This window comes from Erinaceus europaeus, unplaced genomic scaffold (assembly GCF_950295315.1).
Source record: "Erinaceus europaeus unplaced genomic scaffold, mEriEur2.1 scaffold_277, whole genome shotgun sequence".
NCBI lineage: Eukaryota > Metazoa > Chordata > Mammalia > Eulipotyphla > Erinaceidae > Erinaceus > Erinaceus europaeus.
In genome coordinates, this window is record NW_026647971.1 from 69610 (window position 1) to 84940 (window position 15331).

At 49.7% G+C, this 15331-nt stretch overlaps 1 protein-coding gene across 1 annotated transcript in view; it reads left to right on the forward strand.

Annotated features, from left to right (window-relative positions):
- Window positions 1-15331, forward strand: part of CUL1 (cullin 1) — a 35872-nt gene that overhangs the window by 2373 nt on the left and 18168 nt on the right. Inside the window, exons 2-6 of the mRNA XM_007532715.3 lie at window positions 4851-5025; window positions 7145-7312; window positions 7965-8015; window positions 8163-8253; window positions 10549-10712. Coding sequence (XP_007532777.1) covers window positions 4851-5025; window positions 7145-7312; window positions 7965-8015; window positions 8163-8253; window positions 10549-10712 — 649 coding nt within the window. The remainder of the gene's footprint in view (window positions 1-4850; window positions 5026-7144; window positions 7313-7964; window positions 8016-8162; window positions 8254-10548; window positions 10713-15331) is intronic.

The following is a 15331-nucleotide window of genomic DNA, read 5'->3' on the forward strand; positions in this document are numbered from 1 at the left end:
GGTGCAGGTTCCAGCATTGGGGAGGCCAGGCAGGCTGCCCCGCGTCCGGGGAGTGTTTGGACACGACCCTTTTGACTCAGCCACACACTCCTCTGTCCCGTAGAATGAGTCACTTTTAGAACTCTGGGAAAGGGACCAGGCGGTGGCGCACCCGGTTAAGCACACACACTGCAGTGCACAGGGACCCAGGTTCAAGCCCTTGGTTCCCACCTGCAGGGGGAAAGCTTCACGAGTGGTGAAGCAGGGCTGCAGGTGTCTCTCTGTCTCTCTCCCTCCCTGTCTCCCCCTCCCCTCTCAATTTCTGTCTCTCTAGCCAATAAAAGATTAATTTAAAAATATATTTTAAAAAAAAAGAACTCTGGGAAAGTGGAGGCGTGGTGTGTTTGCAGCACCAGCTGATGCCACTCGAAGCAGGTGACAGTCCCCAGCCGCTCCCTGGAGTCCTGACTTCCTGTGGGACAGGCCCAGCCCCACTCCCTCCCTCCCTGAGAAGCGGCTGCCTCTTACGTGGGCTGAGTGGACTGAGCAGACTTGTTGCGGTTTCTGTATAGTCAGGGTCCCAGGTGTCAGGCTGAGCCCAGGGGCCAGGCACGGGACCCCGAGTATCAGAGAAGACACACGTGCTGGAACAAGAGGCTTGCAGGACGGGTCAGCGTCCTGCCATCTGGGTACGGTCTGTCTGCCCAGATGTGTCTGGCTCCCAGACCCTCAGTTCCTGCAGCCAGAAGGCAGCTCAGCTTGGCACCGTTCGGGCTTCCCTTGTTCCAGCCTGCCTGCCTGCCGGAGTTCCCGGGAGCGTGGGCCTCTGTGCATTTTGCCCTGTCATGCCGAGAACCGCAGTCACCATTCTGTCACTTCCCACAGCCTCTTCTTCCCGGCCCAGACCGGAGGCTGGAGTCCTCGTTGCCCCATCCCGAGTGAGTTGGGACAGGGGACACTGGGGGACCACAGTGATCCCGGCGCTGGCCTGGCCTGGGCACGGGGACATGCCAGGTCACGCCAGACCTGCCGTCCCGTGCACCTGCCGGCCACCCGTCCTGCCGGCTGCCACTGTCACTCCCCAGCAGCGGCCTTTTCCCAGGGCCTGCCCACACTGAGTATCCAGAAATACCGTCTCCCCCGAAGCAGCAGAGACGCACAGAACATGTTCCGGCACTCAGGGGAGCTGTGATCCGGTGTGCCCAGCGCCCCTGGGTGACGGCTCCTCCTGCACCTGCCGCCCGCATGTTGAGCTCTGGCTTCTGGTGGTGCAGGGGTTTAAACCTGGGGCCTCAGGCATCAGAGTCTTTTTGCAGAACCATTACGCTATCTACACACACACACACACACACACACACACACACACACACACACACACCCCAGATGCATTTTAAAAAGCTCACTATTTCTTATGCGAATTTAGGTCTCAGTTGCATTTAGTTACATTTGGCAGTCTTCTCTGTTACTACTCAGCTGGTCCTGTGAAAATAGGGTTCAGGGTTCTCCGCCTCTAGAAGATTTTTTTTCTGTTGTTTTTTTGATGTGTGTAAATAGGACACATTCAGCCATTTTGTCTTCTAAATTGGCCTCTTGAACATTTTGAGACAACTTCACCTATAGGTCTCTGTAGCTGTCTTTCTGGAGCAGATGGGATCCTCCCAGCACTTCCCGGGGCCATGGGGAGGTGAGGCTGGTTTGGCCAGTTGACACTGATCACACTTTGGTCACACTTCCTGTCTTTTCTTTTTCTCCCCAGAGCCTTGCTCAGCTCTAGCTCTGGTGGTGCTCAGGATTGAACCCCCGGGACCTCGGAGCCTCGGGCAGTAGAGTCTGTTTGCAGAACCACTGTGCTGTCTCTCCCCGCCCAGAAAGTGTCTCTAACACACTCTATAGCGCAGAATTCGGCACTAGTTTTAAGTTCAAAGCTAAAGGTTGGAATTTCCACCTGAATCCCCAATGTAAGAGCAAAACCGGGGCAGACGTGGTCACGTTCTCCTTCGCTCTGGTTCCTTCACTGAGTTGATTTTCCTTTTAGAAAGTGGGACCACGCGGGGGTTGGGAGTTTTGTTGTGACTGATCTGAAAGCTGGGGTGTGCTGCTGGCGGCCCCGTGACCCCAGACCCCAGGCCAGCTGTGCCCAGTGCCATGGGGGGAAGGGGGGCTGTCCGATCCCAGCGGGAAGGTCCAAGCTCCTTTCTGCCCTGGGCTGTGTTGACAGAGCAGCTGTCCCCTGCAGCCATTTAGAGACCCCGGGGGCCTGAGAAAGAGCTCACCTGGTCAGTGCGCTGCTCCGCCCTGAGCACGACCCCCACTGCACTGGAGGAAGATTTGGCGCTGGGGTCCGGCACTGTCTTCTCTGCCTCTGTCATTTAAGAAGAGTCCCAGGGCCCAGAAGGCTAGCTTCCCCGATAGGTATTGCAGAGGGGTGGGGTGTGTGTCGCGCTGTGCTCGCTTCTCTTTGGTCCTGTCCATTTCCCTCTTTCTCTCTCTCGTTTTCGCTCGCTGGCTCTGTCATGCTCAGGGGCGCACGGGCGTCTGCAACATCACTCACAGGCCTTACAGAGTGATGGCCTTAACATTCAGCACTTGGTGTTGCTGTGGGCAAAGCTCCCCGATGTACTGGGCTTCGCGGCCCAGCTGTGGCTGCCATGGCCGGGCAGACCGAGGAGTCACCCCTCTGCTGTGGAGGGAAAGCCACCCAGAGTGGTGAGACCACCCAGAAGCAGGCCGTCAGCACCCCCACCCCCCACCTCAGGTTTTCAAAGTCCATTCCCCAACCTGCAGGGGTGGAAACGTCATGCGTGATGAAGCAAGTCTGCAGGTGTCTCTCTATCCCCCTCTCCCCTTTCAGTCTCTCTCTGTCCTGTCAAGATAATAGAAAGAAGAGGGAGTCGGGCGGTAGCCCGGTGGGTTAAGCGCACGTGGCACAAAGTGCAAGGACTGGCGGAAGGATCCTGGTTTGAGCCCCCGGCTCCCCACCTGCAGGGGAGTCACTTCACAGGCAGTGAAGCAGGTCTGCAGGTGTCTGTCTTTCTCTCCCTCTCTCTTGTCTTCCCCTCCTCTCTCCATTTCTCTCTGCCCTATCCAACAACGACATCAATAACTACAACAATAAAAAAAAAAGGGCAACAAAAGGGATAAATATAAAAAAATTTAAAAAACAACATTTCTAAACTGTGGCTCTCCTTTCTTAATTGAAGAGCACCTCCAGCAGTCAGGGATGAGTCTAGACTCGTGGGCTCTGACCAGGCGTTAATAGATACTAACTTGTTCACATTTTAAATGACCTCAGTGTATTCAGAAGAGTGACTCTGCTGGGTATTTTTAAGCCAAGTATATAAAATGTTTCCAGACTGTAAGACCAAGGTCCTGTCTCACTGCTGAGAAAGACTGTACTCAGCCTGGGAGCTTTCTTGCTTTATGCTTTTACTTGGACGTCCTGACACTGGTCCATTTTGTTTGTTTTTATTTTTAATTTTTTTATTACCTTTAATTATTTATTGGATAGAGACAGCCAGAAATTGAGAGGGAAGCGGAGGATAGAGAGGAAGACAGACACCTGCAGCCTACCTTCAACACTCATAAAGATTTCCCCCTACAGGTGGGAACTGGGGACTCAAACCTGGGTCCTTGCGCGTTGTAATGTGCACTCAACCAGTTACGCCACCACCTGGCCCCCACTGGTCCGTTTTTTTTTTTTTTTTAACCGATTTCGGAATGTGGACTATTGCTTGAAGTTGCCTCTTGGCATTAATTCACTCTTTCCCCCACTGACTTGGCTCACCCTCTACAGAAAGTCCTTAGCTCTGCCAAGACATTCCATCTATTGATTTTTCTTTTTTAAAATTTTTCTATTATCTTTATTTATTGGATAGAGACAGCCAGAAATCAAGAGGGTGATAGAGAGGGAGAGAGACACCTGCAGCCCTGCTTCACCACTCGCAAAGCTCTCCCCCTGCAGGCGGGGACCCGGGCCTTGAACCTGGGTCCTTGCACATTGAAATACGTGTGCGTATTTCAGGTGCGCCACCACCCGGCCCCTGTTGATTTTCTCTAGTCACGCTGGCGTCTTTCTACTAGTTTGGCCAGGGTGTGATGCACACGGGTTAGCGGGGATGGTGTTGAAACAGAGAACAAAGCAGTTGCTTCTCTGCCCTACCTGCCCCCGTTTCTTTGCATGTGCAAAACCCTCTCTCTGACCATCTTAGACCCCAGCTGTTCTCCACACACCCCCTGCACTAGGTTAGGACAGCCGCCATTTCTTCTGCTTCTTGTCCTCCTCCTTGAAAACATGACTTTGTTTTAAACCCATTCATGAATGATCTGAAAGAAAAACCTCACCTGTACCAGTGTGTGCTTCTGGAGATGGTAAGCGCAGCTGAGCCCCAGAGCCCACCGTGCTGGTGGCCTTTGCTTTTTTTTTTTTTGGGGGGGGGGCGGAGGGAGGCCCGTGAGTCACTTTTTTTTTTCTTGCCTCCAGGGTTATCACCGGGGCTCGGTGCCTGCACTACAAATCCACTGCTCCTGGAGGCCGTTTTCTCCCTTTTGTTTTCCTTGTTGTTGTTGCCGTTGTTGTTGTAGTTGCTGTTGTTGTTGTTGGATAGGACAGAGAGAAATGGAGAGAGGAGGGGAAGACAGAGAGGAGGAGAGAAAGACAGACACCCACAGACCTGCTTCACCTCCTGTGAAGCGACTCCCCTGCAGTTGGGAAGCCGGGGGCTCGAACCAGGATCCTTGAGCCGGTCCCGAGGGAGCCTGTGCGTAGGGCCGGGTGGGATTCAGACTCTCCGCCTTTCCCAGTGGAACGGCTATGTGCAAGCCCGTTTCTCCTAACTCCTGTCGGCACTGATCTCCTTGACTCTCCCTGCAAGTCACGTGTACAACTACTGCACGAGTGTCCACCAGTCAAACCAGGCCCGGGGGGCCGGCGTCCCCCCTTCCAAGTCCAAGAAGGGCCAGACGCCCGGGGGCGCGCAGTTCGTCGGCCTGGAGTTATACAAGCGGCTCAAAGAGTTCTTGAAGAATTACTTGACGAATCTCCTCAAGGTGAGTGAGTGGTGGCCTCTCCCCCCGCCCCCCACTGAATTCTCTTAGAGACCCAGGTGGCTGCTGCTGTCAGCTGTGTCGCCCTGAATTCACCTGCTGCTCTGTGTCACCAGGGCCGCGGGCCTGGGGCGGTGACAGCAGTTGGCACGAGACTTCCACACCCGCCACCCAGCAGAGTGCAGGCCTGCGGTCAAGTGCTGCCCGGGGCTGCGCGGGCACCCCAAGGGGGGAACGGGCATCCTCCCCTTCGTCTTCTGCTTCTCTCTCCTCCTTCACCCTCGGCACAGCAGAGGCTAAAGGACGGCTTCACCCAGCCCGGGCTGCGTGTGAGGACACTGGAGCTGAGTGAGGATGTGTCTGCACACACTGTAACTCAGGACGTGTCTGCACACTGTCTCTCTAACTCAGGACGTGTCTACACACTCTAACTCAGGACATGTCTACACACGCTCTGTAACTCAGGACGTGTCTACACACGCTCTGTAACTCAGGACGTGTCTACACACGCTCTGTAACTCAGGACGTGTCTGCATACTGTAGCTCTTAACTCAGGACGTGTCTACACACGCTCTGTAACTCAGGACGTGTCTGCACACTGTAGCTCTAACTCAGGACATGTCTACACACACTCTGTAACTCAGGACGTGTCTGCACACGCTCTAACTCAGGAAATGTCTACACATGCTCTGTAACTCAGGACGTGTCTACACACACTCTGTAACTCAGGACGTGTCTATACACACTCTAACTCAGGACGTGACTGCACACACTCTGTAACTCAGGATGTGTCTACACACACTAACTCAGGACGTGTCTGCACACACTCTAACTCAGGACGTGTCTACACACACTCTGTAATTCAGGACATGTCTACATGCTCTGTAACTCAGGACGTGTCTGCACACGCTCTGTAACTCAGGACATGTCTGCACACGCTCTGTAACTCAGGACATGTCTGCACACTGTATCTCTAACTCAGGACGTGTCTACACACGCAGAGTAACTCAGCTTAAGTTCTGCTTAGTGTTTGCCCTTCTGTTCTGATTTTTCAACTTCTCTCCATGAGAGATCATCCCATATTCACCCTGCTCTTTCTGGCTGATCTCACTTCACATGATTCCTTCACAGCTGAGTAGTATTCCATTATGTATAGAAACCACAATTTTCTCAGCCACTCATCTGTTTTTAGGACACCTGGACTTATTCCCGGTTTGGACTACTAGGTGTACACAGATCTTCATTTAAAAGGTTTTTGATTAGCATAGATGGTAGCCAGCAATTTCATCATCCTCTGAAATGGTTGTTATGAGTGCGTTTTAAGAGCTAATTGGGGAGTCAGGCGGCAGCGCAATGGGTTAAGCGCACAAGGTGCAAAGCACAAGGACCGGCACAAGGATCCCAGTTCGAGCCCCCAGCTCCCCACCTGCAGGGGAGTCGCTTCACAGGCTGTGAAGCAGGTCTGCAGGTGTCTGTCTTTCTCTCCCCCTCTCTGTCTTTCCCTCCTCTCTCCATTTCTCTCTGTCCTATCCAACAATGACATCAATAACAATAATAATAACTACAACAATAAAACAACAAAGGCAACAAAAGGGAATAAGTAATTTTTTAATTCTTTTGTAATTTATTTATTTATGAGAAAGATAGGAGGAAAGAGAGAAAGAACCAGACATCACTCTGGTACATGTGCTGCCGGGGATTGAACTCAGGACCTCATGCTTGAGAGTCCAGTGCTTTACCCACTGCGCCACCTCCCAGACCACAAATAACTAAAAATCTAAAAGGTGTGTAGGCTTCTTCTCACGCGTACAGCTGCATATTTAGCACCTCGGAAACCTCCAGCTTGAGGCGAGTTCACCAGAGTGCCTTAGTCTGTGCTCACGCGATGTAGTCCCGAGAGGATTTTGTATGAGTGAGCTTGTGGACGCGTGATTTAGAGAACCCACCCAGAGCCTCGCCCAGCCGTGTGTGTGTGTGTGTGTGTGTGTGTGTGTGTGTGTGTGTGTGTGTGTGTGTGTGTGTGTGTGTCTGAGAGAGAGAGAGGAGAGAGATGGGTCTGCCATATTCACGTCTGTCTTTCCCCGTGACAAGCCGGCTGCCCCACGCTCTCGGCCTTTTTCAGGACGGAGAAGACTTGATGGACGAGAGTGTGCTCAAGTTCTACACGCAGCAGTGGGAGGATTACCGGTTCTCCAGCAAAGTGCTGAACGGAATCTGCGCCTACCTCAACCGCCACTGGGTGCGCCGCGAGTGCGACGAGGGCCGGAAAGGCATCTACGAGATCTACTCGGTGAGCCCCGTCTCTGACATGCAGGGTGCACCAAGGGCCTGGGCTTCGGTGATGCCGCTTCTGTGACGAGGGCTCTGATCGCTCACCGCTTCCCAGGCTTCGACGTGAAGCCCACAAGACATTTTTCACTTTTTCCTAAAAATTCTTTCTTCCCATGTATGTATAGAACCACCATGACACAGGTCTTGTTAGATTTTCTTAAGTGTTAGGAAACTGTGATGGTGAATGGACCTGTCTTCATAAAATGAAGAAATGAGAAATGAAGCTTGTGGGGCCAGGCGGTGGCGCACCTGGTTGAGCATACCAGTGCCAATGCGCAAGGACCTGGGTTCAAGCCCCGGGCCCCCACATGCAGGAGGAAAGCTTCATGAGTGGTGAAGCAGGGCTGCAGGTCTCTCCCCCCCCCCCCATTACTGGTTGTCTCTATCCAATAAATAAAGATAGAAGGAAGAAAGCTTGTTTGACCCAGGGAACAAGTGATTCCCTTTAAGCTAAACTGGTAAGACAGCTGTCCCTTGGTCCCACACGGGAGTCATCATGACAGGTTTAGCCAGCTGCCAACGTGAACGTCTATTGAGATCGCTGTGACTTTGGTCCTGGGGAGACATAGTACATCAGACATCTTCCCCTTCCCCTTCCTGTCTTCATGCAGCTCGCGTTGGTGACGTGGAGAGATTGTCTGTTCAGACCACTGAATAAGCAGGTACCAACGTTTCTTTGCTTCTACTCCCCCTCTCTGGGACGCCCAGGGGTGTTTAAAGGACTTAACGTGTTTGAGAGACAGGTAGGTAGTGGTGCCCTCCAAGTTGTGTCCTTAACCTGTGTATCTTTTCCTCTGTCCTTCCTGAAGGTAACAAATGCTGTTCTAAAACTCATTGAAAAAGAAAGAAACGGCGAGACCATCAACACCAGACTCATCAGTGGCGTCGTACAGTCGTACGGTAAAGAGTTTCCCTTCACTTACTGCGCGTCTTCACAGCCAGCTGGTGACGGGGGCTCCTGTGGGTTGATTTTCCATCAGTTAAAATCTCGTCAAGAACATTGTCATCCAGGGAGTCGGGCGGTAGTGCAGCGGGTTAAGCACAGGTGGCACAAAGCGCAAGGACCGGTGTAAGGATCCCGGTTCGAGCCCCCGGCTCCCCACCTGCAGGGGAGTCACCTCACAAGTGGTGAAGCAGGTCTGCAGGTGTGTCTGTCTTTCTCTCCCCCTCTCTGTCTTCCCCTCCTCTCTCCATTTCTCTCTGTCCTATCCAACAACAACGACTTCAATAACAATAACTACAACAATAAAAAAGGATAACAAAAGCGAATAAATTTTTTTTTAAATGTATATTGTCATCCCTCTGTCCCTCTGTCTTTCTGTCTGAAAAAGTCACTGGCAATAACAGCTGTATACGCATATAAACATTGTTATTGTTAGCATCTAGAAAGATACACGTTTCTCTTGAAGTCATTGTGATTCTGTTTGGTTTTGCCCAGCAGAAAAATTATGCTGGGCCTCAAGGAATTTTGATGGACTGGACACTGAATTAGTTTCTTTTTTTTTTTTTTTAATATTTCTTTATTCCCTTTTGTTGCTTTGATGTTTTATTGTAGTTATTGTTGTTGTTATTGATGTCGTCATTGTTGGTTAGGACAGAGAGAAATGGAGAGAGGAGGGGAAGACAGAGACGGGGAAAGAAAGACAGACACCTGCAGACCTGCTTCACCGCCTGTGAAGCGACTCCCCTGCAGGTGGGGAGCCGGGGGCTCGAACTGGGATCCTTACCCTGGTCCTTGCACTTGGTGCCACCTGCGCTTAATGCACTGCGCCACCGCCTGACTCCCTGCATTATTTTCTTTTCTGATGTCTTGCCAGTTACTGGGTACAGATTATGATGGTGTTTTTTGTTTTTTTTACCAGAGCACTGCTCAGCTCTGGCTTATGGTGGTGCAGGGGATTGAACCTGGGACTTTAGAGCCTCAGGCATGAGAGTCTGTTTGCATAACCATTATGCTATCTACCCCTGCTCTATGATGGTCTTTTTTTTTTTTAAAAAAAAATATTTATTTATTCCCTTTTGTTGCCCTTGTTTTATTGTTGAGTTATTATTGTTGTCATTACTGATGTCATTGTTAGGACAGAGAGAAGTGGAGAGAGGAGGGGAAGACAGAAAGATAGAAAGTTAAACACCTGCAGACCTACCTGCTTCACCACCTGTGAAGCGACTTCCTTGCAGGTGGGGAGGCCAGGGGGCTGGAACCCAGATCCTTACACCGATCCTTGCGCTTTGCGCCACCTGCACTTAACCCGCTGTGGTACCGCCCGACTCCCTATGATGATGTTCTTAATGAAGCTGGATGACAGCCAGAAATGTTTGTTATCTTGGAAAACTGAGAGACCAATAAAGTAGTACAGCTACACTTTTTAGAAACTTAGCTTTGTGGTCCAGGAGGTGGCGCAGTGGATAGAGCATTGGATTCTCAACCATGAGCTCCCAGGTTCAATCCCCAGCAGCACATGTACCAGAGTGATGTCTGGTTCCTTCTCTCTTATCTTTCTCATGAATAAATAAATAAATTCTAAAGAGAGAGAGAGAGAGAGAAAGAAATTAGCTTTGAGGTAGAAGCTTTGCATTTGTTGAGCAGTTTGATAGGCGCTGTATTAATGTTCTTTAATTTTTTTACTATCTTTATTGGATAGAGACAGTCAGAAGTCGAGAGGGAAGGGAGAGATAGAGAGGAAGAGAGACAGAGAGACACCTGCAGCCCTGTTTCACCACTTGCAAAGCTTTCCCCCTGCAGGTGGGGACCAGGGGCTTGAACCTGGGTCCTTGCACATTGTAACAACCTGGGTTCTTACGCACTGTAACATGTGCGCTCAACCAAGTGCGCCACCACCTGGGCCCTTTGAAATTTTTATGAATATAAAAGTTGTATAAATGACAACAATAGTAATAACTACAACAATAAAACAACAAGGACAACGAAAGGGAATAAATAAATAAATAAATATTTAAAAATTTAAAAAAAAGTTGTATAAATAAATGTCCTGGTCACTCTGAAGCATGTTTGGTCACAGGCCGCAATTATTATTATTCTTATTTTTTTTTGCGTATCTTGGATTCTGCTTTGATTGAGACAGGGTTCTGTGCCCTGCCATTCCCCATTTCCCATTAAGTGTGACTTAGTTTGAGCACTACACCTCAATAGACTCTGAGAAGGGTAATTGAAATATAGTTGCTGTTTCTTTCTAGTGGAACTGGGTCTGAACGAAGACGACGCCTTTGCCAAGGGCCCTACGTTAACAGTGTATAAAGAGTCCTTTGAGTCTCAGTTTCTGGCCGACACAGAGAGGTTTTACACCCGAGAGAGTACCGAATTCTTGCAGCAGAATCCAGTTACGGAGTATATGAAAAAGGTAAGCTCGAAGGCCAGACCTGAAGCACACAGATTCCCCCTTTTGGTGCGTGTGGCTCTCTTCACAGTCACTTCCTGCTGGTGCAGACCCTGCTCCCAGTTCGAGGCTCTGGGCAGAACCGGAACAGCCTTGTGACTCTCACTTTGATCTCCACTTAGGTCCTATGTTTTTGGCGGGAAGCACCATTTCAACAAGCAAATTAACTTTTAGGACATCAGTCCCCTCAGGCTTGTGAGAAATGGCCCCTGAGCATCTGCGAGACCCTCTACCGTCAGGCCAAGATCCTGGGGGCAAGCGGCAGGATCTGAGCCCCGTGTGGGAGGAGAGTCACACTGCTCTGTGTCGAAGCCTCCTCTGGGGGAAACTGTGGTGGGGTCCCCAGGTCGCTGGTCCTGGCTTGGCTTCTTGGCTCTGACAGCAAAGCTGGGTGGGCGTACACAGAAGGGAAGTACGTCAGCTGACAACAGTAGTGTGGGGGAACTCAACCTCGAGGGTTGGACTTGACCCTTGGGGTGTGGCGTGCTGGCCCCTTGGGGCCGAGAGGAGAGTTCAGAGCCTCAGTCCATGCAGGTGGACCACAGGGCTGACCACCCACCCCTTCGGTACCCAGCCTGCGACCTTCCAGTGAGACATCTCTGTTTTTCAGGTTGGCAGCGTTCTTTTCGCAGGAAATCTAGCATAAGAATGTGTTTTGTATTGGTTTTTAAAAAAATGCCAGGAGTCTCCAAAATGACTTTTAAATTTGGTGAACTTTTGGGTGGAACTGGAGAAACTCAACTGAAAGAGTAAACGTCTAAGGGAAAGAAAAGAAAGAGAGAAAGGAAGAAAGAGAAAGAAAGAGAGAAAAAGAAAAGAAAAGAGAAAAGAAAAAGTCTGGTCAGGGTTTAGACTTGTGCTGTCAAAAATTAATGGGACGACTATACCCTATAGAAGTTAGAACTTTTGGGAGTCGGGCGGTAGCGCAGCGGGTTAAGCGCAGGTGGCGCTAAGCACAAGGACCAGTGTAACGATCCCGGTTCGAGCCCCCGGCTCCCCAGCTGCAGGGGAATCGCTTCACAAGCGGTGAAACAGGACTGCAGGTGTCTATCTTTCTCTCCCCTTCTTTGTCTTCCCCTCCTCTCTCCATTTCTCTCTGTCCTATCCAACAACAACGAGATCAACAACAACTACAACAATAAAACAAGGGCAACAAAAGGGAATAAATAAAAAAAAAAAGATCAAAAAAAAAAAAGAAGTTAGAACTTTTATTTATTTATTGTTCCAGACAGACAGAGGAAGAGGCCGCAGCACTGAAATTGAGAGGGAAAGGGAAAGTGGGGTGGGGAGAGAGACAGACAGACACAGACCAGAGCTGCAGACCACCCTGGCCGTGCAGTGCCCCAGCCCCCCACCTGCAGTGGAGGGAGCTTCAGGAGCGGTGAAGCAGGACTACAGGTGCCTCTCGTTCTCCCCCTCTCTCTCCCCCACCTCTCTTGATTTCTGTCCTATCAAATTAGAAAAATACTTTAAAAAGGAAAAAATGGCCACCTCTTTAAGAGCAGTGGGTTCATCATGCAGGCACTGAGCCCTAGTGGTGACCGTTGACAATTAATAAGCCCCAGCAGTAGGCCAGGAGTTCGTCCGGTGAACAAAGCATTGGGCTCTCCGGCATGGCATCCCCAGCATTGCAAGTACCAGAGTGGTGCTCTCATTCTTTCTTTAAAAAGAAAAAAAAATTTTTTTTTAAATGATCAGGCAGAGACAGCACAGAAGATCTGCCAAAGGCTTCCCTGCCTGAGGCTCTGAGACCCCAGGTTCAAGCCCAGCACCACCACCAGCCAGAGCTGAGCTGGGCTCCGGCGCATGTGTGTCTGCCTGCCTGTTTCTATGTGTGTGTACCAGTTCTTTCTGGCTCTTTGTACTGGTTCTCACGCTGTCTGGTGGGCAGTTATCTGGTCCCGTTTACTGGGTCTGCTGGTGAGCCATGGGGCACACTGACTTTGTCTTGTCAGCTGTGTTGCTCTGTTGACTCCACTGTCCTTGGGCAGTGCCGGGGGTGAGGGATGGGGGGTGTGACTAACCTGTGTATTTCCGGAGTTGATGCCACTGAGAGCAAAGCAAGTTCTTCCTTCAGCGCCTGACAGGAGTCTGATTACTAGTCCCTGTTTCCGTTTGTCAGCTCCAAGATGGTATTCACACTAGTCAGCACGTGTGACTTTTTTTTCCTTTTTAAAAAATATTTATTTATTTTCCCTTTTGTTGCCCTTGTTGTTTTTCATTATTGTTGTTATTGATGTCGTTGTTGTTAGATAGGACAGAGAGAAATGGAGAGAGAACAGGAAGACAGAGAGAAAAACAGACACCTGCAGACCTGCTTCACCACCTGTGAAATGACTCCCCTGCAGATGGGGAGCCGGGTCTCGAACCGGGATCCTTAAACAAACCTTGCGCTTTGCACCACGTGAGCTTAACTGACTGTGCTACCGCCCAACTCCCTTTAACTTTTTCTTTTAATCTTTATTTATTGTATAGAGACAGCCAGAATTCAAGAGGGAAGGGGGGGTGATAGAGAGGGAGAGAGACCGAGAGACCTGCAGCATGGCTTCACCACCTGCAAAGCTTTTCCCCCTGGTCCCAGGTGGGGACCGGAGGCTCAAACCTGGGTCCTTATGCATTGTAATACATCCGCTCAACCAGGTGTGCCACCACCAGGCCCCCAGCACATATGACTCTTATCTCATGTCCACTCTAGAAGCTGGGGAGTCTTAACCCCAAAAGGTGAAGTACCACAGATCTGAAAAGGAACACTGATGGGAGACGTCTGAGGTGTTCAGAACGACAGCATGGAGTCAGTCAGAGTGCGCCATGCCCGTCTCTGCTTTAGAGTTATTAATTTAGTCCAAGAGGCGGGTCTCGAAAGGTTATAGTATCGGGGGTGACTAGGACCAGAATGGTCTTTCTCAAATGTTTGGTAGAATTCGTGTCAGAAGCCGTCTGTGCTTGGCATCCTTCTGAGAAGATTGTGAGAAACACTGTTTTAAAATGACTTTTAACGGTGACACAGCTATTCATGTTTTTATGTTGCCTTCAGTCACTTTTGATGAGTCCTATGGTAGTGTCTGCAAAGTTTTATGAATTTTCAGTATTTCTCTCCTCCAGAACGTGTAACTCTTCATTTTTTTTTTTTTTTGCCTTCAGGGTTATTGCTGGGGCTCAGTACCTGCACCATGAATCCACTGCTCCTGGAGTCCATTCCCCCCCCCCCTTTTGTGCCCTTGTTGTAGCCTTGCTGTGGTTATTATTATTGTTGATGTTGTTGGTTGTTGGATAGGACAGAGAGAAATGGAGAGAGGAGGGGAAGACAGAGAGGGGGAGAGAAAGACAGACACCTGCAGACCTGCTTCACCGCCTGTGAACTGACTCCCCTGCAGGTGGGGAGCCGGGGGGCTCGAACCGGGAGCCTTACGCCGGTCCTTGTCCTTGTGCACCATGTGCGCTTAACCCGCTGCGCTACCGCCCAACCCTTGTAACTCTTCGTTCTTTGAGATGTTTCATTGTATCTTGTCTCTTGTTTCTTTGACCAGACTTTCCAGAGAGTTGCCAGCTTTTACTGGTCTCTTTGAAAATAAATTTCAGCTTTAATGAGCTCATGTAGTTGTTTTCCAGTTCCTTACTTTATGTCTTTATTGTTTTTCTTATAATTCTTTACTTTTATATTTATTTATTGTCCCTTTTGTTGCCCTTGTTGTTTTTTTTATTGTTGTTGTAGTTATTGATGTCGTCATTGTTGGATAGGACAGAGAGAAATGGAGAGAGGAGGGGAAGACAGAGAGGGGGAGAGAAAGACAGACACCTGCAGACCTGCTTCACCGCCTGTGAAGCAACCCCCCTGCAGGTGGGGAACCAGGGGCTCGAACTGGGATCCTTATGCCGGTCCTTGTGCTTTGTGCCACCTGCGCTTAACCCACTGCACTACCTCCCGACTCCCTGTTTTTCTTATACTTTTTATTTAGTTTGCTCTGTTGCTCTTTACCAGATTTTTAAGATAGATGACTGGCATGGTAAGTTTTAAGGCTTTGTTCTTCCTTTGTTTACTAATCCATTTTTTTTTTTATTCAAAAAATTTGCACTAAATATCATCCACAAAGTTTTGAGGTACTATATTCTCTTCGTCCTATAGTTTGATAAATATTTTTTCTACATCTTTTATTTTTTTTTATTTATTGAATAGAGACAGCCAGAAATTGAGAGACAAGGGGTTGATAGAGAGGGAGACAGAGAGACACCTACAGCCCTGCTTCATCACTCACAAAGCTTCTCCCTGCAAGTGGAGCTGGGGGCTTGAACCCAAGCCCTTGAGTACATTGTAACGTGCGCCCACCACCTGGCCCCTTATTTCTGGTTTTCTAATTTGATTTTACCTTAAGCCGAGTTATTAAAATATAACTTTAGGGATGGGGTGGGGGTAGATAGCAAAATGGTTATGCAAAGAGACTCTCATGCTTGAGACTCCAAAGTCTCAGGTTCAATCCCCTATACCACCATAAACCAGAGCTGAGCAGTGCTCTGGTTAAAAAAAAAAATTAAAATATAACTTTAACTTCCGGAATCACTTTAATGGTGTTCTGTGCATGTGCCAC